This window comes from Cercospora kikuchii (assembly GCF_019650295.1).
Source record: "Cercospora kikuchii DNA, contig_00001, whole genome shotgun sequence".
Lineage (NCBI taxonomy): Eukaryota > Fungi > Ascomycota > Dothideomycetes > Mycosphaerellales > Mycosphaerellaceae > Cercospora > Cercospora kikuchii.
Window position 1 is genome coordinate 4,517,869 of NW_025408582.1, and position 26,593 is coordinate 4,544,461.

A 26,593-nucleotide genomic window follows, 5' to 3' on the forward strand; every position below is an offset into this window, starting at 1 on the left:
TCGCATCCAGTGTTCTTTCGTCAAACACCCTGATCACCAGTCTGTGCACTGCCGAGGACGTAGTGACTGCGGTCAACGATATCCTCGATTGAAGGCTCTACTGTAAGCACTGAAGCAGATCTTTCATCACAGGGTCGTGCTGTATTGCGGCACGTTGGTCTGGAGCCGGCATGAGCTCAGTTGAAGCATTGGCTCGCGGTCCACCTGTGAGAATGAGGACCCGCTTTGTTGCGTCTAAAAGCCTGAGATAGTGCCGCGAGAGCAGTATCGTAGCAGTGTAGTTACAGGGCGCGGCCGCCGGCAACGCAGTGCCTCTTCCGCATCGCTTGATAGCGTAATCTGTAGGCTTCGTACTGCGAATAGGAAGGCTTCCACCATGCGGCGCACGCAAGTCAGATCAGGAGTAGTCCAGCGAGGCGGTCTTGTCGTGTCGAGCATGTCATGCAGAGGCGGCGTTCCGGCGCAAGTGAGTGTCCATGTTTCAGAATGCCTTGCTAGTTTGGTAGATGGCCGAAGTATCGCCAGGGATCTGATTGCGTGTTAGTGGCCTACAACAAGGCGTTGATGCTTCGCAAAATGCTCCGATCATGTGCTCGTGCAAACGGTATGCATTAGCGGTGCTGAAGTCCCCGAGGCACTCGGCTAGTGATTTTGTACAGTAAAGTCTTCATTGATAACCACTGCTTGGCCGCTGCGGCACGGTTGGCACGATGTGCTGTGTGGTCAGTGAGGCCGATGGTCGATGCTGGTGTACGAGGCAGAGCGCGCGGTGACGTTTCGGCAGCAAGTTCCAATCTCGGCGGAATGGTTGGGCCGTGCGAGGCAGCGATAGCTCTCTTCCCTCTGCGTCCCTATGTTCTTCTCTCGTACACTGCTCGGAACACTCCCGGTCTCCTGCTGACACTGCCGCGAGATGGCTGCTTCATCGACGGCAGGATGCGTGAGGGGTCCGGGACGTGCGAATGTCTACACGCTGCGCGCACACCAGGAGTCTTGCCAATCTGGACTTGCGGAACGCCATCGACCTCCTGACCAGGCAGCCTGATCGCAACGATGACACACGCTTCGATGACCTCGGAAAGAGCAAGGAACTGCGCAAGGTCTGGGCGCGGCACGCATCTATGCATCACGGACGTTCTGAGCATGGGAAAGGTCTCCATCTCTGGCCTATGCGAGACACCGTTTCTGTGCCTCGTGGATCTGAGCTGCCAGAGACGGACAGAACTGTCAAGATGCAGCACAGTCCACCGACCAAGCCAAGCCTTGCGGCTGTCTGTGCGTGTGGAGAGAGTCGATATATTGAGACAGGATCACGCTATGGCAGAGGCCGTCTCACGCCGTTCTCCAACACAACTGCGCCAGCAATGGCAACAGCTTCGGACGAGCTGAAGTTACAGCATATTCGACGACAGGAGACACTGGCGACCAGTGCCGTAGTAGGCTCTTGCGAATATAACAGATGCTGATGTTTGATGCGCAATGTGCCATGTCAGGGACATACGTTGGCATCCTGCGAACGTGATAGTGACGGGCATCAGCACTTGAAAGAATTTGTTGGTTGTTGTGCTGACAGCTGACATTCGGCGCCGACTCATCCTCCTTGTCGCAAATACTCTTCCTTGTTGTCTCTGCCATCCGTCTGACTACAGTACATTATTCGGCGGCGTCCGGAGAGCTGATTTCTGACAAATGGTGCTAGGCACAGAACTGCGTCGCTTTCATCTCTACAGACTGCTTGCATCAGATATGTAGTCTCCAACTGCATCGCTCGCAAAGCGCTCGATGCAGCCATTACGTGCTATGTGCAGTGCAGACCCGACCTGCTTATTCTTCCAAAGTACTGAAGTCGCCAATCAAGCACGATTGCTCTAGCACGCAATCGATACCTAGATGGCGTTGCTTGGTACGACCTCTCAACACCATCTGTCTGTCCAACTCCAACGCCATTTAACACAACGACCTATGTTATAATACCGCCTTCAAAACGCGGCAAAGCTTATTCGAACAACGACTATGGTCCGGAAAGTCGCGGTCATCGGGGCTGGTGCCAGCGGTGAGACGAGGATCTAGCACTTACCCATACATAAGCTCTGACTTTGATATACAGGCGCGGCTACTGCTGCTGCTCTGCACGCCGAGGACAGTTTCGATACCATAAAGGTCTTCGAACGTCGAGAAACGGCAGGAGGCACCTGGATCTACGATGCAGATCCTGATGATATACCAATAACACCCGGCGCTTTACCACCTGACATTGATCAGCCAATATCTGCGCCAAAGCGCCTCCCTGCGATCACAGCACCATCTGCACAAATCCGGTTTGAGAAGACTCCCATCTATGAGGAACTGACGTGAGTCGTTTGGTGAGGCCGTATGACATGCGTGTGCTAACCCTGTTCAGCACAAACGTGCCAGATGTGTAAGTCACAGCGAATGATGCCTCCCATTTCCTCACCTCATCTCCCCAAACACATTGTCAGAGCTGTAATCGTTCGTCCGAGCGAAAAGGATGCTGCCCCCGCGCTCACGTACCATCTGACGACCACTATAGGGCGATGTCCTTTTCTGATATGCCATTTGCATATGGCCCTTTCGTACCCCACCATATTCCGAGGCAGTATATTGAGAATTACTTCTCGTGGCATCAACTTGACAAATTGCTCCATACCCGGACGACTGTGGAAAATGTACTTTCTATTGCCAACGATCGATGGAAGTTGACCTTGCGCAAGCATGACGCGGCGAGACATGTCGACGAATGGTGGGAAGAGGAATTCGATGCCGTAATTATTGCGAATGGTCACTACGCTGTGCCATTTGTGCCTTATGTTCCTGGACTTGATGACTGGCTATCGAGATTCCCTGGTCGTGTCCAGCATTCCAAGACGTATCGATCGCCTCGCGTGTACGAAAATCAACGAGTTCTGGTCATTGGTAACTCGGCCAGTGGCTACGATGTTGCGCACCAACTCGTCGCATCCAAGCTGCTGAGAGGGCCGCTTCACGTATCTCGTCGCTCGAGAGGTCGATGGGACGGTAGAGAACCACCCGACGGCATGCTCTGGAAACCTGTTATCACAGAATTCAAGAACGATGGAACCATTGTTTTCGAAGATGGCTCAACACTTGAAGACATCGACCGCGTGATATACTGCACAGGCTACCAAGCTTCTTACCCATTCTGGGACAAGAGCAATGGTACTCCGATATTCGACTACACAAATCAGCGCCTCATCAATAATTACCAACATACTTTCGTACGAGGCCGACCGACTTTGGCACTGGTCGGGTTTCCACGCGTGTTGACTTTCCGCTCATTCGAGTACCAAGCGATTGCGATAGCTCGCTTCTGGTCAGGTCGCAATGCCTTTCCCATGCCATCCATTCCTGAGCAAAAGAAGTGGGAGGAAGATCGAATCGAGCTTACTCGAGGGGAGCACAGACGATTTCACCAGATTGACTGGGATGACGGCGAAACGATGGAGTGGTTTGAGTGGCTATATCGCTTCGCAGGCTTGCCGCATATTGAAGGGCACGGGAAACACCCCCCAATTCTGAATGGCCAGACCAGATGGGCCATTGAGCATATCAGAAAGTATCCCGAACATGGCGGAGACCAGGAGGCGACGGGCATAGAAACGCTTGAGGTGGCGAGCAAGCGAAAGAGGGATTCGTTGTGGTTCGTGTAGCCGATTCGCACACCCGATGTTGTGGTCTCGAATGTTACAGCCCAACGACTTGGTGGTGGCAATGAGTGGGGAAGCAGAGAGTGGCGGGCGAATACACCTGATAGATTTGGTCTCTTGTCTCTTTTCAAAAGTCGTGCTATGAACGGCTCCAATAAGCCGTCTTAGCTGGCATCAAGACAAATCTGCTCTTTGATAAGCTGGAGGTGTTGTAGTGCAGACAATTGAACTGCGACTGTTGCTAGAGATGCGTGACGCGAGTCATGGGCAAGTCGTCTCCACTTTCATCTCCCAATACAGCATAGCGCGTGACGTTCTAGCGTCTTCACGTCTTCGCGTGTGCCCCGATTGCCAAACCAGATCCAACCTGCAATTGCAATCAATCGAAACCTCCCACGCGCCTACGCCGATTCTCCGAATTCCTCTATTCATCTGTGCCAACGGCCATCCCGTCGACCATGCATCCAGATCTCGCAACAAGCAACAATAACCCCGATCAGCTCACGTTCTCAAGCCGTTCCAGCCGGTGATCTATTGCTTCCATGCGCGCCAACAGGGTCTTCATGAGAGCTTCGTTCTTGTCTGCCACAACCATTATTTGTGCCCAGAGCTGATTTGACCTGCTCTCGAGTCAGTTACCGATCCCTCAGCCATTACGCGGCAGTTTTGTTCTGCGTACTTTTGAGCTGCCGACATACGCCCCGATGGCGCGTGTTGGGCATCAAGTGGTGTGGCAGGTGGTGGTTGCCAATGCGGCTTCTCGAAATTCCTCGCAGGATATGGACGAGACACAGCTGGCCACGATGTCGAACATGACTGAGTGCAATCAGCGATCCAAAGCGCACCGCGGAGCAGGTTATGAAAGGAGCGCAACTTACGCCTTCAAGTAGCTCAGCCCGATTCCTTTTGGGCAGACCAGAACCGGTAGGACTCAAACGGCTTGAAGTGTGAAACCATGACCTTGTTTCTTGCTGGTTCATGCTGTGTTTCTGCGATGTGGATCGCGATCAATGTCCAGGATTCGTTGGCATACCCAGAGGTCCACTAATGTGTCTTGTTCGATGATTGAGCTTGCGGCGTTCAAGACCAGAGTCGTTGTCAACAGAGAGATTCAGAGCATATCGTGGAAACAGCATGAAATCAGCCGACGCACATCGTGGACGGGACCTTGACGATATCATGGCGTTCAGCCAGCTCAAGAAATGTCCTTAGGGCAATAGCTTGTCGTCAGCTGCTGCGCATGCACTCCTTTCGGCGAAGGGCTCTCGTCCGGCCTGCCAAGCAATACCGACGCAGCGGAAGACTGCGCGCAATGACCATTTCAAATGACAAACTTTATTGCTACAGCAGCACGCAGGACCCAGTGGCTGCTCAGTCGCCAATGGTACTGAGGCAGGTACCAGGACAATTCATCATTGTTAATCTAACACAGTTCGCGCTGGACACGAAGGATGGGCTTGTTGTCGTTCTCCCGCGATCGCTTCGGCCATCTACTCGGCGTGGCCGACATCACGGGCCGAAAAGAGGAGAGCTGGCCGAAATTTGGGGTAACCGTCTCGGCTCCGAATGGCTCAGGATTGGTGTGGGAGCATCTACGAGACGATCAGATGTTCTAGCGCGACGGGCCGTAGTGGGCTAGTGTAAGTGCAGCTGATCGTTTGACAACCAGAATCAGGGCCCAGTGGCACAGCCGACCTAAGATGCTGTCTGGTTGGTCCATAGCTCAAAGGCCGAGAGACTTCACATCCTGTTCAACCGACTTTGGCAATTGCTGTGCCGCCTAACCTTGAATCATGACTCTGCTCAGGGCAGTTTTCACGTTTAGCAGGCGGGAAACTTGTCTTACGACGGACCAAAGATCAACCCAATCAGCACATGACATTCTCGGAACATAAAATAAAGCAGCGCAAACGGCTCGAGGTGATTGGCTTTTTCGAAGCAAGCCGCTCTACCCTTTGCGCTCTGTGCTAGCGCGAGACTCGAGTGCTTTTCATGAACGCCAACTACCTCCACACATGAATGATGAGGTGCTTGAGGGCTTGGCCATCACCGAGCCGCTCTTTGGCCCATCCACAGCGTCCTTATTCGCAAAAGTCATCGAAAGTATTTCTTGCTGACCTATTGGCTCCAGGTAGCATTCATTACACTTGCCACGACCTCAGTCTTGAACCAAGTTTTCCCAACGCAGCAATGGGTATTTCAGCAATGCTTCACCAATTGACGGCATTTTCCACTACAACAGGGTCTTTTGGTTCAGGGCCGCCACGCTGCGCAGCACGCTTCTGCAGGTTAAGCGACAGTTCCACCTCCACTCAGCCAGCCGAAACTTTACCATCGACTACGCGCTTCTCATAGCTGCACTCCGCAGTTGCATGGCCTCTCAACGTTAAGGTTGACCACGCTCGTCGTTCGGGAACGATCATTGTTCTGCGGATTCTGGCTAGTGCATCCCAGCCGCTCCAGCAAGCCGTTCAAAGCCTTCGTGCTGCAGCTCACTGTAGCGGGGATTTGCAGATTCAGGGGCCGTGTCCCTTCGTCCATCACAGAGGCCAGAGTTGACTCCTTCGCATTCAATGCTTTACTACTCCGATCGTGTTACTGACAGAAACTCGGTTGTATCAGCTCAGCAGGAACTCAGAGAAGTCTCATCTCGCGATACGGTACTGCATCGTACTCAACGTCACTGGAAATTGAGATGTTCTATCGATGGCAGACAATGCAGGTGCAAAAGTGTCCCGCAATCAGCTTCGAACGCAGAGGGACACCTCTGCCACGTAAATACCAGCCACGGGATGCATTCAGATACGGTGACAAAGTCGTCGTACTGTATGACTTCTGCTTCGGCTGGCTGAATATGAGCATAGCGATCGCTCTGAAAGAGTAATGACACTGCGCTGTGAAATCATGCATATTTGGGCCTTGACAATCATTTCACACTTCATACCTATACTGAAAGCCGTCTTCCTCTTGTCAGCTTTGTTCAATTCGGTTGCCATTACTGACGCCCTCCAAGAACCTAGGTAGTGGCGTAGCTGCCATCCGAACGATGACTCTGTTCTTTTCGACACAAAGACCGCCACGACTGAACCCCAGCAGCAAAGAGACAAACCAACTTAGGTGCTCAGAAGCTCATCACATTGCCTCAAGAACGCAAACGCCCCACGGTTTGTGCATCTCCAAGGAACAATGAGGCACGAGCCACGACTGTTTGCTGCTGTCTTGGACCACAACAGCAATAAATGCAGCAGAAGTGTGCCGCACTAAGCAGCCGTGAACACCGACAACACAGTCGCGCAACGAAGGAAAAAACATCATGATGTCCAATCAACAGCTCGCAACGCTTTTACGACAAGTGCAGCTCAAGGATCTTTTACTCAGCTCTGAGCCCGCAGCAGTTGCCAGCTTTCTCGAGCAATATTTGACAGAAAGCAACAGCGCCGCTCTCCTCCTCTCAGCACATCAAGCCCTCGAAGTCATCTACGATCGTAATAGAGCGCTGTTATCCGAGGCGCGCGATACCGAAGATGTCGACGTGGAAGTCGCTGAGCTACCACGACAGCAGGGATGGGGCTTGACCGCTGCCGATGCTGCCGAAGCTGTAATCGCGGCGTTGTCGATCGAGCAGAGGGATAATAGAATCATGGAAATTTCGCGCGAGGTCTTGGAAGTGAGGAGGATGAATCGGGTGTTGACACATCGAATCAAAGCGAGGTTGGAGGAAAATACGGAAGAGTGGACAAGCGATATGAATACGCTGCGAGAGGAGGAAGAACGTCGAAGGACGGCGCGGAGAGGACGTGATACGAAGCGGTGTCAGGTTTCGTGAAGGTCATGCGATCCGAGAAGGTTTGCAGGAGGATAAGAATATTATGGAGAGGGAGGACAATTTTGCAAATTTCGTAAGTTTCAGCTACGTGGTTTGTAGCCTCCTGCTGATCAAGGTTGCTGCTGTACAGCTCATGCTGTCTGCAATGCTGTGTGAAGGCTTCCAAGAGTCTCTGCCGCGCAAGATGGGATCGCTAAACGAGACCAACCGTCTCCATCTCTCCAAGAATGTGGTGATGTCCAGTCAATCTGAGCTCAAACAAAGCCACAATAGCATTGTGTCCCTATTGTCTCAGCCATGCGTAGCTTTCAGACAGCCTTTCTTCCCACGTGTCCACCATCCGTTCTTTATGCAGTGACGACAAAACTGATCCCACAACACAGAACACACTTGCTGGCCTTTGGAAGACCGATGATTGGCTGATAGCACTTGCAGCACAACTCGCCGTAGTTCGTACCTGGTTCGATGGCGTCGCGAAGGGCCTTCATGTCATCCACTGCGTGAAGGAAGCAGTGCGTGCACTTCTCCTCGAGGCAGAAGCAGCCCATCTTACTGTGCTCGACTTCGACGCAGACCTTTGCGCAGGGGATACAGATTGGGACGTTGGCTCCATGTTCGATGATGTCGTTGTTGCCGTCCAACATGGCCTGGAACATGGCGGTCCCGACGCAGACTTTGCAGGTTATGAAGCCGAGCTGTATGTCGTCGTGCCAGATTCCTCCGCAGAAGAAGCCGTTGTCGTGGTCGAGGCCATGTCCGGTCTGCTCTTCGCAGGGGAGCGTGATGTGCTGAGTCAGGGGGATGCCTGGTGTCGGCGAAGAGGCACGAATCGGTAGAGCTTGAGAGGCTGGTTCTTCGAGGAGACCCGGTGTAGCCTCAGGGATCATTGGAGGGGGCAGCGATGTTCGCTCGCATTCCATCTTGCCATCCGAGTACTGAGCTTGAGGCGAATCGATCGGAGACATCTTGCCTTGAAGTTCTTTCTTCGGCGGGGAAGACGTGAGAGGGGAAGACGCCAAGAATTGATTCGGCGGCATTGCGCCAGTGAAGTTCGACTTGCGGTCGTAGGCGTTTGGTGACGTTACCGGCGACATCGTTGGTGCCATTGCTGGTGGTGGCGCAGATGTCATTGGTGCTGGAGCAATTGCTCGAAATGTCGAGTTGGTTGCCGCAGCTGCTAGCTTCTCCTTCATGCGCGGACGCGGCCCCGAAACAAACGGCTCGACCATCCACACCGTACACTTATCAGCCTTCCTAATCTCCCGCAGCATCGCGCCCCCTGGCGGATTGATATCGATGTACATAAACAAAGCCCCGCCGCCGAAGTGTAGCTCGACTCGATCAACGCCTGTGTAAGGCTCGTAGGACTTACCTTGGACTGAACGGAGGCGCTGCACAGCAGACGAGCTCAGAATCTCCCAGGCTGGGATGATGTGGCGCTCGGCCTGGTCCTTCGGGATCCACTTGACAGAGGCTTCTTTGCAGTCCTCGTAGTTAGTGGTTGTCAGGAGGTAGTTGTTGGCATCTTCTCCAACAATACGCGGGAACAATCTGCGCGGCATGTTGTGACTTCGTGTGTCGAAAGTCTGATGTTGATGTGATGTACTGATGTTCTTGAGTTTCAAACAGAGGTATGTCGATGTGTGTTGAAAGTGGTGCTGCTTTTATGAGAGAAGAATGTTGAAGGGCAAGCGAGGAAGTTATACGTCGCACCTGCTGCAAGTGAAGTTCGAGCCGTTGAGCACGTTACTGCCTTGACTTGCACAATGCTATTGTTAATGAACTTCACGCATTGCACTGCGACAATATGGAAGCTAGATTCACGTGAAACATGGTCTCGTTCTTGTACAATAGCGGCCTATTGTTAGAATTGATGTCTCTGCGGGCGAGTTCCACATTCTTGTGCTGAAGGAAGTGAGACCCTGTTTCGAGAGGTGAGCTCTATTGTGCGTTGCTGTTCTGCGCCTGCACTTCAGAAGTGCTTCAACGGCTTCAGGTCAAGTGAGACTCGCGCACGTTACCCTCAAATGACCCACGATCTCGAGTGCTCAATACCCTTTACATAGAGCAATGGCAAGAGCAATCACAGCATCGGTGCCGCGCTGGAGCGTAGAGAAAAAGCCATCGCGTTCGAAGTGAAGTACATTTTCATCATTGCACCTTTCGCGCAATTAGACATCGGCAGGAATTTTTGCTGACATGCTCCGCTAGGCTTGTCCATGGCACCAAGCAGAAGGAATTGGTGCTGACCTAGTAGCCAAAGCATTACACTTTATTGTTCCGTTCGAAGCCCCTCAATGCTATGTCGCGGAAGTGCAGCGTCATTGTGAGCAGCGTTTCGAGATGCACAGAGAACATTCTTGTAATGGATGAGTTGGCAACATCCTGTCAATTCGAGCACACCACCACGGAGTAAAATTGAATAGCAATGTAGGCAAGTGCATGTGCTCCACGCTGTTGGTGAATCGCGAAACTGGAGCGGGGCAGGTGGAAGTGAAGTTCGACGCGTTTCTTGGCAGTTGCAGGGATACGCGTTGCGGCGCGTGTTGCTGCCTCAGTACCTGTAGTCCACATCGACAAGACCATCTTCAGCACCATTACCAGCTGTGTCACCGACTCCGGCGGCGACATCATGGCCGGCCGAAAGCGGTTGCGAGACCCGGACGATGTTGACGGTGACAGCGAAATCGAGATCGAAAGTGCCACTTCTTCGTTCCGCCAGAATGACGGGAACCACAAGCGAACAAAAGTCGCCATGGCGCAGGCCATGGGCAGCTCGGTCGTTTCGGAGGAGGACGATTACGAAGAGGTGTTGATGGCTGGTTCAGACGATCCTGGCGACGGAGAATCGGACATCGATTATACGCTCCGGCAAGACTCGAGCGATAACGAACAGGAAGATGACGAGGTCGACGAGATCAAAGCCACGCAATTCGTCGAGAAAAAGCTACGCGAGCACAAGGAGAATGTACCTGCCGATTCGGGCGTTATCGAAATGGTGTACATGCGCAACTTCATGTGCCATTCGAACTTGACCATTGAGCTTGGCCCGCTCATCAACTTTATCATCGGCCACAATGGCAGTGGAAAGAGTGCGGTTCTTACTGCTCTGCAAATCAGCTTGGGAAACAAGGCTTCAGGCACGAACCGCGCCAAGTCGCTCAAAGACATGATCAAGGCAGGCACGGACAGCGGCATGGTTGGAGTGAAGATCAAGAACCGAGGCGAGAATGCGTACAAGCCGGAGCTGTACGGCGAAACACTCACAGTGGAGCGTCACTTTACAAAAAGTGGCTCGACGACATTCAAATTGAAGAGCACGGAGGGCAGGATTATCACCACGAAGAAAGGAGACCTAGATGATGTTCTAGATCATTTTGCGCTGCAAATGGACAACCCGATCAACGTGCTGACTCAAGACCTTGCCCGAGCATTTCTGGCGGGAAGCACGCCGGCTGAGAAGTATCGCTTCTTCATCAAAGGTACTCAACTGGAGACTCTGGATGGCGATTACAACATCCTGGAAGAACATTTGGACGGCACGGAAGCGCAGCTGTTGACGCGTGAGGAGATGATCGCCGAACTCCGTCAAAAAGAGGTTGAGGCTGCTGGTAGGGTGAAGCGGGCAGAAAGGGCCAGGACGCTGGAGGATAAATGGCACCATGTCGCTCGCCAACATGCTTGGGCACAAGTTGGTGATGCTGAAGCGACATTAGAGCACTATGAATCCAACGTCGATAAGGCAAGGGAACAGTTGGAACACCATGAAAAGATCGCCGAAGAAGCCGGTGTCCGATTTGATTCCGAAGACACTGCTGTGGAAGCTGCGAAGCGTGGTGTTGAGGCACACCAAGAGGCTCTCCGCCCATTGAAAGATGCACATGCTGCTGCGAACGAGAAGTTCGCTGCAAACAAGGCTGAGCTGATGAAACTGGTGGCAGAGGAACGGACTATCAAGGAGAACATCAAGGCCCACAAGAAGGAGATCAACCGTTTGGATGCGGAACTTGGCGAAGAACGACAGAGACTTGCTGAAGCTCACGGAGACGCGCATCAACAGCGCCTGGCGAAGCTTGATGAGCTGAAAGAGGCGGCAAAACAGGCAAAGCAAGCGCTCGATTCTCACAAAGCACGATTACCTGATCTCACACAAGCAGTCAAAGCTGCACAAGAAGCTTTACAGCACGCTGATGCGCCAGTCAAAGCTGCAGAGCAGGAGGAGGCCAGAAGGCGCACAGCTCGCGATCAAGTCACCAAAGAGCAAACACGCAAATGGGCTCCCTACCATCCTAAGATGGAAGCGCTTTGTCACGCCATCGACCGAGAGACTAGATTCCGAACGAAACCTGTTGGACCAATGGGCTTGCATGTGCAGCTCATAAAACCTCAATGGGGCTCACTCATCGAGAAGACTTTCGGTAATAGCCTGGACTCTTTTGTCGTGACAAGCAAGTACGATCAGGAGCTTTTGCAGTCCTTGTCCAACCGGGTAGGGTGCCCTGCCAACTCGATCATCATGGCTCGCGGTGCGTTCGATACTGCTGGTCACGAGCCGGAAGATGACAGCGACACCATTCTCCGCGTGCTGCGAATTGACGATCCTATCGTAAAGCAAGCACTCGTGATCAACCATGGCTGTGAACAAACGGTTCTGATCGAAGACATCGATGCTGGCAAATCCTACATGTTTGACAGCGGGCGTCGGAAGAACGTCCGGGCTGTCCTTACTATGGCGCGTAGAGCCGGAGACGGCCAAAGATGGGAGTGGTCTCGCGCTGGCGAGCAAAAAGCGTCCGGCGTGCAAGGCTGGAACGGCCGTACGAGGATGGTAACCGACCGGCAACAAGAAATTGAGCTTCGCCAAAAGGAACACCAAACCGCTCAGCAGGCCCTTGAACATGCCAGACAAGATCGTAAAGCCGCGCAACTGACCCTGAATCAGGCGAAACAAGCCGTGGAGAAGCACAAGCGCGAGGTCAATGCTCTCAACATCCGGCATCAAGAGGCCGATGACGACGTCGACAGGCTGCAGAACGAGATCGACGCAAACATTCCTCAGGACGGCCGCCTTCAAGAGCTGGAAAACCAGCTCCGTGAAGTCAAGGCTGAGCTTGAGGGTGCCAAGGCCGCGATGGAAGATGCAATGGGGGCCAGAGCCAATTTGAATGACAAGGGCCGAGAGTTCAAAGACGCTGTTGATGAAGCACAAGAAGCTCTCGACAAAGAGCAAGCTCTGATACAGCGCGCCGAGCAACGTCTGCAGAAGTGCGAGGATGATCGCAGAGAAGCTCTTTACGCCAAAAATGCAGCTTTGGACGATGTCAACAGGTACAAAGAACATCTTGAGCGAACACAGCAGAAAGTGCTGGATCAGAAAGCTGTCGTCGACGACTGGACTTCGGAAGCGCGTCAAACTAGCGAGCGAGTCGGTATCGAGGACGGACAGACCATCGAATCACTTGGACAGCAGCTCAGCCGACTGCAGGAAGACATCAAGAAAGCGCAGCGACAGCAGGGAGGAAGCCGCGAGGAACTGGTCGCCGCTCATCTCAAGGCTCACAACGCGCTGACCGAAGCCAAGAACGAGACTAAGATGATGAAACAGACCGCGGACGTAAGCATAATCGATCACAACGGACAATGTTGACTTGCTAACAGACCCGCAGACACTCAAATCCACCCTGACCGAACGCCGCCGACGTTGGGGACTTTTCCGCAAGTACATCTCAATGCGGACTCGAATTCAATTCAATTACCTTCTCTCCGAGCGCAACTTCCGCGGACGCGTACTGCTCGATCACGCCGAGAAAAAGCTGGACATCCACGTCGAGCCCGACATGACCAAGGCTTCGGATTCTGGACGGCAAGCCAAGACTCTCAGTGGTGGCGAGAAGTCCTTCTCGACCATCTGTCTATTGCTCAGTATCTGGGAAGCCATGGGATCGCCGATTCGATGTTTGGACGAATTCGATGTCTACATGGACAGCGTCAATCGTGCTCAGAGCATGGGTCTCATGATCCAGACCGCACGTCGCTCGGTTGGACGGCAATTCATTCTCATCACGCCGCAGAGCATGAGCAACGTTGATCTGGGCGATGATGTTCATGTTCACAAGTAAGTTCTTCTATTCTGTCTACTGTAATACGTTTAATACTGACTGCTCGTTCTAGAATGGCTGATCCGGAACGTCGCCGTGAGCCAGGACAAACTGCGCTCAATTTTGGCGCGGCTTGAGAGTATACTTCTTGACGAACTTGATGCCCGCTTCTCTTCGATTCACGACATGATACCACTTTTAGTATGAGATGTTGTACAAACTTTGATACGATGCCTGCGAGGCCGCTGCTGAACCTTCTTCAAGCTTATTTGCTTTTCTTATGTGCTGCATGCCTTCACATCATGAGCCTCTCTTGGTACGTGCATGCGCAAGCTAATTACTGCTAGCCAGAGTCAAAGTGACAGGCACGCGCGACTTCCAATACCTGCTGTTTGCATTGATGGGATGTTGATAAAGATGATTCGCGAGGTGGCTGAGGGTTGCTTGAGGTGAAGATATGAAGCGCGACGTGAAGTCGGGGGGCTGCTGGGCGTGAGAGTGGTAAGGTAAGCTGCCTCATGTTGTGTGACGTTGCGGGCCGCATATGCAGCCTCTTAAGCATAAGTGCCGCGAGCACCGTTTGTGGCGTGCGTGAGAACTCACATGCGTGCGTTAGTCCGATGTGAACTATGGGTTTCCAGTGATTGAGGCCGCATTCACTCCACACCGCAAAGTTTTCTCGATCCTTTTCTGACAACTGTCCTAATTTCCTCGACTATATACCTTACAATAACCGCCCCTGGATATCTGGACATTCCTCGAGATTTTAGAGCCGTCAAACGACTTACAGCACCTCGAGCCAACTCACGACGAACCCACAAGATGCCTTCTCGAGTAGACGACTCGATTCCCTCAGAAGGTTCCGTGGCTTGGGTCGACCGACTCCCCATCAAGTTAGAAGCCTTCAAACGCCCCTGCTGCGTCAAAAGCGCCGTCTCCAAGTCCAACGGCCACTTCACATACGAGATCGTATTCGGCGGCAGCTGCTCTCTGTGGGAAGGTCGCGTCCGCGTGCCCGAAGGAGACACCAGCGTCGAAATCCGTCTAGCCTGGAATAAACACGTTGCGCAACATCCGAAAGGCTCTGAAATCGAGCCTATGCCATTCATCGTCAATCCTCGGAATGAGTTCGGTTGCGATTCTGTCATCGGGAACATCATCGAGTCGGGTCAGAGGGTCACGGGTGGAGCGTGGTGGTACAGACGGACGTTACAGGTCCAGATCGAAGGTACGATGTATGATGGGTCCGTGTACATGCGGAAGACGGACGCGAGAACGTGCGCGGCGATCGAAGTCGCCAAGATTAAGATGGCGCATGCGTTTGATGAGGAGAGAGATGCTGCAGAAGCCATCAGGTCGATTGAGGAGGTTCCAGAGAAAGTGAAGGACAAGAAGACGTTCGATTTCGTGACGTATCCGCAGCAAGGACGAGGAGTGGAGGTTATAGCTGACGATGTCCACGGGTATGACTTGTGGAAGCATCGTGTTGCAGTGACGAGCGTGAGGAAATTAGGGACGAGGAGGGATGTCAGGTTCCGTTTGCTTTTGCCGGACGACGAGGAGTTCTGGTTCCAAGGTACATTGGAGGACGATATGAAGAGGGGACGCTTTGAGCACCTCGAAGTCGGAGAGTGAAAGAGTTGAAGGATGACGAGGGCTTGTGGGTGTAGGATAGTCTCTTCTCAGTGGATTCAGTGTTGGCTATGCCGCTCATATTGGAGACAAGCTGCGATAGAAATTGGTCAGAAGGTTGAGGAGGGACTGTCTCATGGCAAGGAGACGATGGATCTCGTGGCCATCAACCTAGCCGGCCATAGCTGCGATAGCATTATGAAGTCGCTCCATATTTCATTCGCGGTATATGCTTCACGTCTCAACTCGTGAGCTTTTGATGCTGTTGATGATGAAACGACCAAAAGATGTGGACGTGAGAACAGACGTGAGTGCAGCGCCACGTGATCGTCTGAGTCAGCAACAAGTTTCACTTCCGCCTCGTCGACGCCAACCAGGGGCGCTCGCCAATTGCAGACGCGGTAAATGAGCAAAGCCAATCCGGCCTAGATGACTGCCGCCGCGCGCGAGCAGGCGCAAAGATGATTACCATGGCTCTCATCTTCCTTCTTCCGTGAGTATACCAAGCTAAGTCTCTCTTTTTTCATTCTTCACAGCACTGGACCGGTTCCACGCGCACGAGTGAGCGCAAGTCGCGACACAATGGCGGAGAAAGAATTCCACATCAGCAAAGAGACCCGCGTTCCAGAATGGGAGCACGTCGCAGCAGCACGGGCAGAACAAGGCGGCAACATCGAGAGCAACAATGGCATCAAGACGCATCGCAGTAGTCCATTCGGCGCGACAGCAGCCTGGTCCAGCACCTTCGACCGCGTCCTCCCACCGCACCGCACGTACCTCCGCCTGAGCCGCAAGCGATTCCTCATAGTCCTCCTCTGCGCCTTTCTCGCACTTCTCGCTCTCATCATCGGCCTCGCCGTAGGTCTCCAAGGCTCCTCGAAAACTCAGAATCTCCCCCTCCCGTCCAACGCCGAAACTCATACCGGAGAACTCACATACTACGCGACCGGCCTGGGTGCCTGCGGCTATACGAACGCAGACGGCGACAAAATCGTCGCAGTGTCCCACCTCCTCTTCGACGCAGCAGGCTCAACATCGAACAATGGCGGGAATTCGAACGCGAATCCTCTCTGTGGTAGAATGCTGCGCGCGAAAAGATACAATGCTGCTGCGGATGAGGAGCGCAGCGTAGACTTGAAGGTCGTCGATCGCTGCACGGGATGCCAGCCCACCGATCTGGACATAACGCAGAAGGTGTTCGAATACATGGCGGATGTTGACCAGGGACGGGTGGATGTGACCTGGGCGTGGCTGTGATCGTCGAGAACGGAAGGCGGAAATTGGTGGATTCATTTGAAAGAATATTTGTGCACGTTGATACCCCATGGAAGTACAAGTTAATGAATTATTTCAAGCTGTTGTTCTCGAATAACTTCGACTTCATGAGGTCACTTCTCCGCTTCTGTTGGTTGAGGAAGGCAACAGCGACGACCACGGTTTCACCAGCAACCAGATATGTCTGCAAGCGCGGTATTCCAGATCATACTTGCCTCTGTAACATGCTCTGCTCTTGCACCTCATGTATGCCCATATCTTCACCACAGCTTGCCCCAATCTGCATCTTGCATCGCATCCAGCACAATCAACTCTAGCATATCAAGAACCACCATAACATCCATCACATCAATATGAGCTCCAAAACCAAGACGCCAGCTTCAAGCAGAGCCTCCGCTCGCCGAGCGGCCGAGCAGCCATATCGCGCAGCCCAGCTTCGCAGGATCCGCAAAGCCTACACCGACTTCTACCTTTCTCGCAGAGACTACATCAACCGCCTCAAGAAGGAAGCAGCCGAGGGACGCACTGTGGTGGCCCCGCCTCTTGCAGGGTGCCTCGCCACGCTCAACGAGTGCACACTCTATGAGTTGAGCAACATCGCGCAAGAGTTCGAGTGCAAAGCAAGGGAGATGGCGCAACGATACGAGGCCTTAATAAATGGCTTTATTGAGGAGCTTGAGAGGAAGCACAGGGAGGAATTCGAGAGGTGGGAGAAGACCACGGTGTATAACTGTGGTGAGCACTCACAAGAGGAGGGGAGGCCCTCGAATTGTGAGGATGGATATGAGGAGATGGATGAGGAGTCGGATGTCGAAGAGGATGCCGACGGTTTGGAGAGGCTGACCACGGAGGTGGCGGATTTGCGGGTGGAAGAGAAGGCAGTGTGTGCGGACTCCGCGATGGGGAAAACGCCACCACTTGAGTAGCGCAAGAGATATCGTCGACCGAGGGGGTGGCCTGCTTGGAGGAACTTTCGCTGAATTGGTGCGTTGCGTTAAGCGCTCTCGAGAGTCGGAGTTGTCACTTTTCGCGGATCAGGATTTTTAGTCGTATCGGCATAGTGTATGAGCAGAGCTGAGCATTTTTATGGATCTCTCTGGCCCATCCCATCTGGTATGCTGTGCCCTGTATTCACCTGTATTGGTCTTTCCTCCTGAATGCGCTCTACCGGAGCGGTCAATGAATGCGATATTGCTTCTGTATCATCGCCAACCCGAAACTCTTCTCTCGTAGTCATGTTCTGCTCCCTTGCCGAGCTGTATTTATTCATCGCACCAGTAGACGAGTGGATAGAGTCAATACTGACGCGCTGTATCCGCTTGGCTTCATGCGCTTGACTCTGACGGTCTCGTCCGATTAAGGAATCGGTTTGCATAATCTCGCCCGCACGACCTATGCCGTACTTTCGCTGTGTGAATCGATCCATACACGACAGTACAGGAGGCCCGCTTTGGGGCTGGCGGAACGTCGGAGTATTGACTGCATTTGCCCCGCCGTTTTCGCCGATTAAACGTGGACAGAAATGCCGCAGGAAGAGTCGCATCGTGGGTAAGCAGGCGCATACGATGATCAGATTGGCTTCGATGCAGACCCACGTTCCAGGAGTCACGATAGCCCATGATACTAGGGTTCGTCAGCAACCACATATCATGCCGTCGCGAACGGTGTTGATAGACTCATCACGGAGTCTAGTGGACGACGACCTGATATTATCGAACCGAATCGGAGGCTGATAGTCTGGTGATGTCACTTACCGTCCACATCCTTCAAAAGAGGTATCATCAATGCCAGACGAACTAGACTGGTGATCATCGTGCTGCATAGAAGCAAGATCGTGAGCTGAGGCTTCATCTGTGTCGCGCAAGGTTGCTGGTACACACGTACAGAGTTCCAACACCGAAGGTAAGCATGATACCCAGTTTTTGCCGGAACGCCAGATTCAGACGGTGTAACAAAGGCATTGGAAGGATCTGCGAGCGCTCCATGGTGAGTTTCCAGTTCTCACTGTTTGTCTTCATAGTCACCGACCTACCAGCATAATGATATCTGTCCCCGCATTCATTCCGGCCATGGAGAGATAGACCTTGCCTCTATTGATGCAATGGCCATCTGTGACAGTGGGGTCCCAGACGCGCTCCAAGGGAATGCAGGCAAATACGAGTGCTAGACTTGTAGCGGTGGTGAAGCTGGTGACAAACGCCATTGTAGTGTAGATCGAAATTATGAACCACTTATCCGGCGAAAGTCGAAGGTAGAGCATCAGAATGGAAACCTTCGCTAAAGCAGTCGTCCAAATGTATGCAATAGCGCATATTGCAGTAACGCGAATGATCGTCTTGAAATCCGGCACGCTCAAATCCCAGACATGGGCGCCATCGATCTTTTGCATCTTGTAATAGACGATCAAGACTTGGACTACCACTGACAAGGCCTGAAATCCGTCAGCGAATGCATAATCGCTTATTGAGAGGTCTCTGATGCCACCTTGGAGAGAAGCAATGCCGCGTCATCCAGGCCAAACCTCCGCGCCAGAAATATCTTCGTGTATATTCGGATTGTGAGAAATATGGCTGCGATAAACATGCCAGCTATGGCGGCCACGACGCCAGGAAGAGTGTTCTTGGTATGCGGATGAAGCAGATCTGAAGTCACTCCAGGAGGTGGGCTTGCGGCTGGCGTCTGCGCCAGGTCGGTCGTAGACATGCCTGAGACCGCGTCGCCTCCTGCATGAGGTGCACACTCAGTCGGCGTCTTACGGCTGCTTCGATTGTATCTCTGCGGTTTCCGGACAGTAGGTTGTCGCGATAGCACCTTATCAATTCGCATAAGATGTTGAAAAAGGAATCCGTGCCACGGTTCTTTGAACCTTGAGCGCATGTGCTCCTCGCTCTTCGTATTTGGTCGATGTCTTCGGTATCGTGTTCCTGCCGTCTTTGCGTCTGCGCATCGGCCGCTGCTGCAGCGAATGTCCACATAGACTACCTAAGTAGCCTTTCACGTGCCTTCTCTGCCGACCAAAAGCCGAGTGTATTTGCTTTCGTGACATGCAACTTGTCAAGCATTGAATTCCAAGCATTTCTGCACGTCGCCAATGAGGTTAGTGCGTCGAAATCAGGGGAATCCCTAGAGGAGCTGCCGGTTCCAGTGAGCTGCTTTACACCTTGCAAGGACGTCAACGCTCCACTGTACTGTTATTCTGAAAAGGTCGTATTGCCTGAACGCGAGTCTTACCTTCTACCGTGAATGAGGTTGCTCTTTCCAGCAGGCTCTACAACTATAAGCAGCTCGCGGTGAGTCGGTGATTCTCATGGGGCCCGACGGCTCAGCGGAGTAGAACGGAGACCAGCCATCGATCCGTATCGGACATGTGAAGAGTACAACCTCTGAAAAGTCTGTGGGGCCGCGTCGAGACGCGGGATCTTCCCGGTAAGGACCACTCTACGCCACAACGTGTAAGAACCACTGTCAAGGCTTGGGTGCCGGAGATGCTGCTGTCACTCGAGGCTGAACGCTGCGAGGGCAAGAAAACACGAGTTAGGGTTGCCCGGTTCAGGCGTGAGGCACGCGCAGCCTTGCAAACTATGCTTCAAGTCAACCCAATGCACGGCAGAGCTGTCCGGGATCCGTCGGCCGGCAGGCGTATTTGATCGTAGGCTGCTAAACCAGGAAATGCCCATCGGCTAGGGACAAAACGCTTGCAACATGACCCCAGAAAATCGCGCATCAGGATTGCAGCCGGTGTACACGATACGAAGTGCGTACGACAACAGCGGTTGAAGAGACGATGTGACCGGACGTGGGAAGGCACTATTCGCTCCGGACAAGGACCAGGACGTCACAGCCGGCGCCATCCCGACGTCCGGTGAAGGATGCCGGGCACGGTAATGCTTGTATGTACGCGTACTATAGGGGCGTTCGCATGTCGTTTTGGTCATTCCAAATTTCCATGCCATCACCGCCAAGACATAGCGTTCTTTGATCTGGCATGAAAGTCCCTCCCGGAGTATTTGTGCTTCTTTGACGAATGGTAGACGTGGTCAGTGACTTAGTGAGCGCGATGTGCTGCACAAGGACTGGGTCGATGAGTTGCTTGTGACGAGGTTCGCTGCACCATGAAGCCGCCATAAAGCTATGCTCTGTTGTGAACTGACACTCCACTGGGCCCTGCTGTGAGTCATGTATATTGGTTCCTATATACCCGGGACCCCAGACCCTGTATACTAGCCCCTATATAGTACCATTCGATAGTGTAGATAGTTTTGTATCCTCTTTTGCCCGACAATACGAGAGAGGGTCCCTTAGTGCCCCCCGATAACATGCGACGATACGCGACTTCGTAACAGGTTATGAGCCCGGGTTAGCGCTATTGTATTCCAAGCTCCGATAGAAGGCGAGGCGCGGTTCACCGACAGAGTACGGAAGCCGAAGGCAGGACAACAGGAACGCTATTGGCAACAGCGAGACACCGAGCTAGAAGAGCAAGGAAACAGCCCGAGCTGTGGCTGTATAAACAGGGACAGTAGCAGCAGAGACTGCGCCAGGAGCCTGCGGGTGAAGACAGGCACACAGAGGAAGGACTGTGCCCTCTGTGCTCAGGGACAAAGGACAATGTGCCCCTGTATAAAGAAGGAGCAAAACCCTTTCCATGGTTAAACATGAGTCCCAGATTGCAACTGGGTGTAGGACCCCATGGACCCTAGCTGAGGGACTGAAAACAGCGGTGCAGCTGCATGCAGAATTGCAGCCAGCCCACCTGCAGCTGAGACCAAATGCAGAAGAGAGAAGAGCATTGAGGAATGATAGTTAGAGTGAGGACACCAAGACAGACAACAAGGGGAGAGGATGTTGCAACAGAGGGCTGCAGAAAGTGTAACAGCAACCTGCAGTACACCAAACCTGCTGTTGGCAGAATAACACTTCAGAGACTGCACCCCAAGCTGTCTGGATTAGTACCTTATCTCTGGTGCTGGGAGAACTTGCCAACTCTCAAAGGAAGATCTTGCAGTAACCAAAGGCTTGGTTTATACCAGATATGTTATGTTCAGGGAGGAAGCAGTTGCAAGGCAGTTCTGACATGGACTGCTGATGGCTCATAACACTTCAGAGACTGCCTGAACCTCTCACTACCTCTGGAGGCCAATGGTGAATCCAGGATCAAGAGGAGTCATGAACCTACCTTTGTCTTATGGGATAGCTACAGGAAGTCCTGAGCTGGAGGGTGCCAAAGTGGTATGCTCCCTTGATTCCCATATGCCAGCAGGAAAGCACGGCTGCTTGATAGCCGGATCATTCCAACAGGAGGCTCTAATCTGAGGAGGGACAGAGGGTGACCCATGTATAGGAAGAACCCTGCAATCATTTGACTTTTCCCCGCTTTGATTCTCCTTGGGACAGAAGGACAACTTTCCATCTGACCCAATACTAATTCTACAAGACTACAATGGATACTCAAGACAAATCCTCCGGACTTCAGAAAAGACCATGCCCAATCCTATGCAAGGACAATGCAGAAGGATGGTTCAGAAGGATGGAAATCTTCTTGAGGGGAGAAGACCTGTATCACACAATCTCCCATGAGACACACACCCATCACCCCAAAGTCACAGTACAAAGCAATCTGGTGGATATCTTTGTGCATAGGGGAGGATGATGAAGAGCTGGTCTCAGAACTCCAAACTGCAAAGGAGGTTTGGCAAGAGCTGAAGAAGAAGTATGCAGACAACCAAGCTACAGGAAGGAAACTTCTGAAGCAGTACTTCAGTTTCCAAAAGGCAGAGGACATGAGCATTGATGGAGCATGGACACACCTTCAGGCACTTGGCAAAAGGATCAAAGTTGCCCAACCTGAAATGGCTGCTGCCATAAACCCAAAGGCAAGAGCACAGGTACTCTTGTCTGGGCTTCCAGAACAATGGTCTACCATCAGAGATGCAATAGATGGTCAACCCTCACTGTCACCTGAAAGCATACTCTCAATCCTTCAGGAGAAAGAGGTGAGCATGCCTGCAGGCAGCACACCTGTGGCCTTTGCAGCCCGAGCTGCATCATCAAGAGGATCATCATCTCACAGAGGAAGAAGATCAGACAGCAAGATGTCTGACAGACAAGGACTGAGATGCAAGCTATGCAATCAAGCTGGGCACTATGTTTCAATCTGCCCATACTTGGAAATGGCCCAAGGAATAATAAAGGTGGTCTCTGAGAACAAGATCTCAGACTCAAAGGCCTTGGCCCTAGTTGCACATGATCAGGATGATGATTGGGATGAGGAGGTGGATTGAACAGCCCCAGTGCACTGTCAAGGGGAGTGTTGTGAACTGACACTCCACTGGGCCCTGCTGTGAGTCATGTATATTGGTTCCTATATACCCGGGACCCCAGACCCTGTATACTAGCCCCTATATAGTACCATTCGATAGTGTAGATAGTTTTGTATCCTCTTTTGCCCGACAATACGAGAGAGGGTCCCTTAGTGCCCCCGATAACATGCGACGATACGCGACTTCGTAACATGCTCAAGTATTATCAGCCACTGCAACCCTCCCAGAGATGCCGACACGAGGCATATGCGTCCTCGACCCGAGCAGCTCGTACCGTATCACTCGTGCGTATGCTGTAGTAGTCGGTCCTTGTTGAGTTCATAGATTTCTGATCAACCTCGGGCATCTCGGGGTACCGCAAAGCCAGGTTGGCGGCTGCATCGGAGCAGACCGCTCACAACATCCTGCCCTACAGCCTCAATACTGCAGCCGTGGAACCGCAGCCAGGGTCTGATATCGACTTCTGGACATTCACCAGGTATTGCGTCTAAATCAGAGCCTCTCCGACGCACTATAATTGGTTGACAACATCCTTGCAGCACAAATGATGCCGCTAATTGGTTGAACTCGGAGCAGACTTAACTCATGATTGCCTTTTGAAGGGGCGAGCTTGATTTTCAGCCTGACTGCGGTTCCATGGCTGCAGTATTGAGGCTGTAATCGAATAGCTCGGCGCCGAATGATCCTTCCCAGGGCCATAGGGACATGCTGTGGCCATGCACCAGGGCTGCCAAACGCTCAAGTGGAGAGACCGGCCAGTACGTCAACTGAGGCGTACTTCAGGAATGCTCGTACGAACCGAGAAGGACTGTAATTTAGTTGCATGCTGCGCGCGTTCAGCATCATAGCAATGGACACGAGTTGAGCGAGAGTGAACTGGTTTCTGTTCGTGCAGGTGTGAAGAAGGTCAATCAAAGATCTGCCGGCCCGCTCGGTCTAGGCCGAGGCAGGTGGCGCCAAGACTCGTTCTCTCCTCTCCCTCCAGCACGCTGAAGACGATGCACACCAACACCACCATTATCAACATGATCCGTATTGCGATTCCACACAACCTCCCGAGGAAGCTTTACTGCCAGTTCTCGGCTGTGTGTGCTGTATCAAAGGCGTGACACACATGCGGCGCTCAACAGAACCTTTTACGCCATGACCGCGCTGCTCATCAGTACAATGCCATCTATGATCAGTACCCATCCACCGGTGACTAAGATATTTGGAAGATTCCGTATCACAAGAATCGAAGTCACGGAGAGGTCCATGTCTGATCCCTTGCCCGAAGGTATCAGCCATGCAATCCAAACACTTAGCACTTACAACGACTGCAATGATAAGCCATCCACCAGTGTCGTACATTGCGAGCCGCTCGATCCTGAAACCTATCAGCTATATAATAGCGCGCTAAGCGTTACCCCAAAGCTCGCAAAAGCGACAGCTCCGAGCAGTATCGCCTACATTCCAATATATCATGACCCACCACACCTTCGCCAAGCTCGCAATAACGTCCATTTTGGGACAAGTGCGCGAGGCGTCTGTGGTATATGATCTAACGAGAACCCAGGCAAAATCAAAATCGCATAAGTAATGCTTTCCCACCATTAGTTCTACAACAGCAAAGTCGCCCACATCACTGACAGACGATGCACACGGACATGTCTCAATCACCGCTGAACATCGCCGTCCTCGGCGTAGGCAAGATCGGTAGCACGATAGCCTTCCAACTATCCCAGATCGGCAACCACAACATCACAGGAATCGCAAGACCGAAATCGAAACGCTTGGAACAACTTCGTCAACACGACGGAATAATCAACACCAAGAACCAAAAGGCCCAAATCACAACCCTCGACACCCTCAACCCCCAAATTCCCTACGACCTCATCATCGTAACCCTCCTAGGCCACCAAGCCGAACCTCTCCTCCCAACCCTCCAACAAAGCTCCGCAAAATGCATCCTCTTCATGTTCAACGCCTTCACACCCGAGCATCTAATCAACACGATCGGCCAAGAAAAACCCGCATTTGGAATGTCCTTCTTCCAAGCAAATCTCAAACCCGATGGCCGTCTCGAAAGCAAAATCACCGGTCCCGGAACGCAAAAGACCGTCCTGAGCGATCCTCGCTGGGTGAAACTCTTCACATCCTCGGGTCTCCCAGCCGAATTTGAACCCAATATGCCTCTCTGGCTCCGCTGTCATACGCCCATGACCATTGCGCTTGAAACCACCATGGCCAAGGGATATCGGCGAGGCTCTGGGGTCTCATGGGGCGAGGCGATGGACACAGCGAACGGGATTCGAGACTGTTTTGCGTTGATTCGGAAGCTGGGACACGAAGTGTATCCGAAAGGGAAGAGGAGAGTGGATGCTTGCCCGAAGTGGATCATCGCATTTGGGTTCTGGTTCCTGTCAAGGTTGAAGAGTCTGAGAGAGTTGTTCGTGACGGGAACGCCGGAGTGTGATGCAATCATCGATGCGATGGCCGAGGTGGCAGAGGAGGCTGGTTTGCAAAAGGAGGCTGAGAGGGTGAGGGCATTGAAGCCTGTGAGAGACGACCCGCAAAAAGCGAAGCACGGATGAGATGATGTACCAGTCATGAAATACGGTAACACGTGGGAGCTCCGCCAACTTTGTTGTGATATGTCAACGGGGACACAGATGACACAACAATCCGGCCCGGTGGTAATGAAGGAAGCAACGCAGCAGCAGTGGAACAACAGGAAGCAGGCAACAGAAGAGCGGGGCTGGAGGCAAGCAGAAGGCAACAGGAAACAGATGACAAGCAACAGGAAGCACATTGGCGACTCAGGACAGGAGTCTCATTTCATGGCTACTCTCAAGGTATCAAAACAGTCGTATCATGCTGATGTCTCAGGTTCCATCGCAACGTGTGCTCCACCTCCCATCAAGCCATCCAGGTCAAATCATCGAGAGTTGCAGTGATGTGTCAGGTCAAAGAACGATCAAGGCTTCTTGTCGGCCTTGAGATCCGCCTTCTTGTCAGCGATGTCAGCCTTCTTGTCGGCAATGTCGGCTTTCTTGTCGCTGATGTCGGCCTTCTTGTCGATGTGGTCGGCCTTCTTGTCGATCTTCTTGTCGGCGTGATGATGGTGGTGGTGGAACATGTTGTCCTAGTGCTTGTCCATCCCGAGCGCACCCTTGACCTTGTCGGTCACGCTCTCGTCGCCAGTGCGGGAGACCTTGTCGGCGGCGGACTGGGTGGTCGACTTCTGAGAGTCTGGGATGGCGTCGCTGGAGAGTCGTCAGTGAGGGGCATTCTGAAGAAGGTCGAGGGAGTCGACGTACCGGGCAATCTTGTCGGCAGCACCACTGGTCTTGTCGCCGACCTTGTCGACAGTGGACTTGGACTTGTCTGGAGTGACCTTGTCGGCGATCTCTGTGGAGGTACAGTCAGTGGCAGAAGCAACAGGCGATGACAGGAGCCGTACTGTCGGAAATGTCCTTGCGGCTAGCGTCAGACATGTTGACGGTGGATGGATTGGTGATTGATTGAGTGAATGCTGGAGGACTGGTGGTTGAAACGTGTTGTCGATTGCTTGAGGGATCGGAGTGGTGTGTGTGTGTGAAGAAGAGAGAAGAAACAGTGGAGGTGGGAGATGGCTGCTTATATGGAAGGCAGACAGGCAGTTGCCCACGCGTGACGATTACGCGGTTGCCACGACAGTTCCTGCCACTTGCACATGCCGCCTTCCACAAACACACCGCGACCTGGCAGGCACGCGATGATCGTGCTGCCGTCACT

The 26,593-nt window shown here is 52.7% G+C and overlaps 10 protein-coding genes across 11 annotated transcripts; 7 read left to right on the top strand and 3 right to left on the bottom strand.

Moving 5' to 3' along the window:
* Positions 1-1,890: 1,890 nt before the first annotated feature.
* CKM354_000176800 (uncharacterized protein) lies at positions 1,891-3,689 on the top strand (the record flags this gene model as incomplete). Of its 2 annotated transcripts, XM_044796900.1 has the most annotated exons (5): positions 1,891-1,903; positions 2,027-2,053; positions 2,108-2,351; positions 2,402-2,419; positions 2,552-3,689. In XM_044796900.1, 5 exons carry the CDS (start codon positions 1,891-1,893, stop codon positions 3,687-3,689), a joined length of 1,440 nt encoding a protein of 479 aa, XP_044652835.1. The 2 variants fall into 2 exon arrangements, with proteins under 2 accessions (XP_044652835.1, XP_044652836.1); XM_044796901.1 differs by lacking the exon at positions 1,891-1,903 and having other exon boundaries at positions 2,014-2,053.
* Positions 3,690-6,999: 3,310 nt separating this feature from the next.
* CKM354_000176900 (uncharacterized protein) lies at positions 7,000-7,512 on the top strand (the record flags this gene model as incomplete). Its single annotated transcript, XM_044796902.1, has 1 exon — positions 7,000-7,512. One exon carries the CDS (start codon positions 7,000-7,002, stop codon positions 7,510-7,512), a length of 513 nt encoding a protein of 170 aa, XP_044652837.1.
* A 347-nt stretch (positions 7,513-7,859) lies between these two features.
* CKM354_000177000 (uncharacterized protein) lies at positions 7,860-9,074 on the bottom strand (the record flags this gene model as incomplete). Its single annotated transcript, XM_044796903.1, has 1 exon — positions 7,860-9,074. The coding sequence occupies one exon, from the start codon at positions 9,072-9,074 to the stop codon at positions 7,860-7,862; it is 1,215 nt and encodes a 404-aa protein (XP_044652838.1).
* Positions 9,075-10,144: 1,070 nt separating this feature from the next.
* Positions 10,145-13,747, top strand: CKM354_000177100 (DNA repair protein SMC6; the record flags this gene model as incomplete). The annotated part of the gene is made up of 3 exons (XM_044796904.1): positions 10,145-13,126; positions 13,179-13,627; positions 13,684-13,747. 3 exons carry the CDS (start codon positions 10,145-10,147, stop codon positions 13,745-13,747), a joined length of 3,495 nt encoding a protein of 1,164 aa, XP_044652839.1.
* A 685-nt stretch (positions 13,748-14,432) lies between these two features.
* On the top strand, positions 14,433-15,245 carry CKM354_000177200 (uncharacterized protein; the record flags this gene model as incomplete). The annotated part of the gene is made up of 1 exon (XM_044796905.1): positions 14,433-15,245. The coding sequence occupies one exon, from the start codon at positions 14,433-14,435 to the stop codon at positions 15,243-15,245; it is 813 nt and encodes a 270-aa protein (XP_044652840.1).
* Positions 15,246-15,824: 579 nt separating this feature from the next.
* CKM354_000177300 (uncharacterized protein) lies at positions 15,825-16,499 on the top strand (the record flags this gene model as incomplete). Its single annotated transcript, XM_044796906.1, has 1 exon — positions 15,825-16,499. One exon carries the CDS (start codon positions 15,825-15,827, stop codon positions 16,497-16,499), a length of 675 nt encoding a protein of 224 aa, XP_044652841.1.
* Positions 16,500-16,870: 371 nt separating this feature from the next.
* Positions 16,871-17,443, top strand: CKM354_000177400 (uncharacterized protein; the record flags this gene model as incomplete). The annotated part of the gene is made up of 1 exon (XM_044796907.1): positions 16,871-17,443. The coding sequence occupies one exon, from the start codon at positions 16,871-16,873 to the stop codon at positions 17,441-17,443; it is 573 nt and encodes a 190-aa protein (XP_044652842.1).
* Positions 17,444-17,601: 158 nt separating this feature from the next.
* CKM354_000177500 (uncharacterized protein) lies at positions 17,602-19,220 on the bottom strand (the record flags this gene model as incomplete). The annotated part of the gene is made up of 5 exons (XM_044796908.1): positions 17,602-18,140; positions 18,272-18,333; positions 18,402-18,487; positions 18,550-18,948; positions 19,002-19,220. The coding sequence occupies 5 exons, from the start codon at positions 19,218-19,220 to the stop codon at positions 17,602-17,604; spliced, it is 1,305 nt and encodes a 434-aa protein (XP_044652843.1).
* A 5,263-nt stretch (positions 19,221-24,483) lies between these two features.
* Positions 24,484-25,410, top strand: CKM354_000177600 (uncharacterized protein; the record flags this gene model as incomplete). The annotated part of the gene is made up of 1 exon (XM_044796909.1): positions 24,484-25,410. The coding sequence occupies one exon, from the start codon at positions 24,484-24,486 to the stop codon at positions 25,408-25,410; it is 927 nt and encodes a 308-aa protein (XP_044652844.1).
* A 383-nt stretch (positions 25,411-25,793) lies between these two features.
* Positions 25,794-26,313, bottom strand: CKM354_000177700 (uncharacterized protein; the record flags this gene model as incomplete). Its single annotated transcript, XM_044796910.1, has 4 exons — positions 25,794-25,961; positions 26,007-26,082; positions 26,137-26,227; positions 26,280-26,313. 4 exons carry the CDS (start codon positions 26,311-26,313, stop codon positions 25,794-25,796), a joined length of 369 nt encoding a protein of 122 aa, XP_044652845.1.
* Positions 26,314-26,593: the final 280 nt, after the last annotated feature.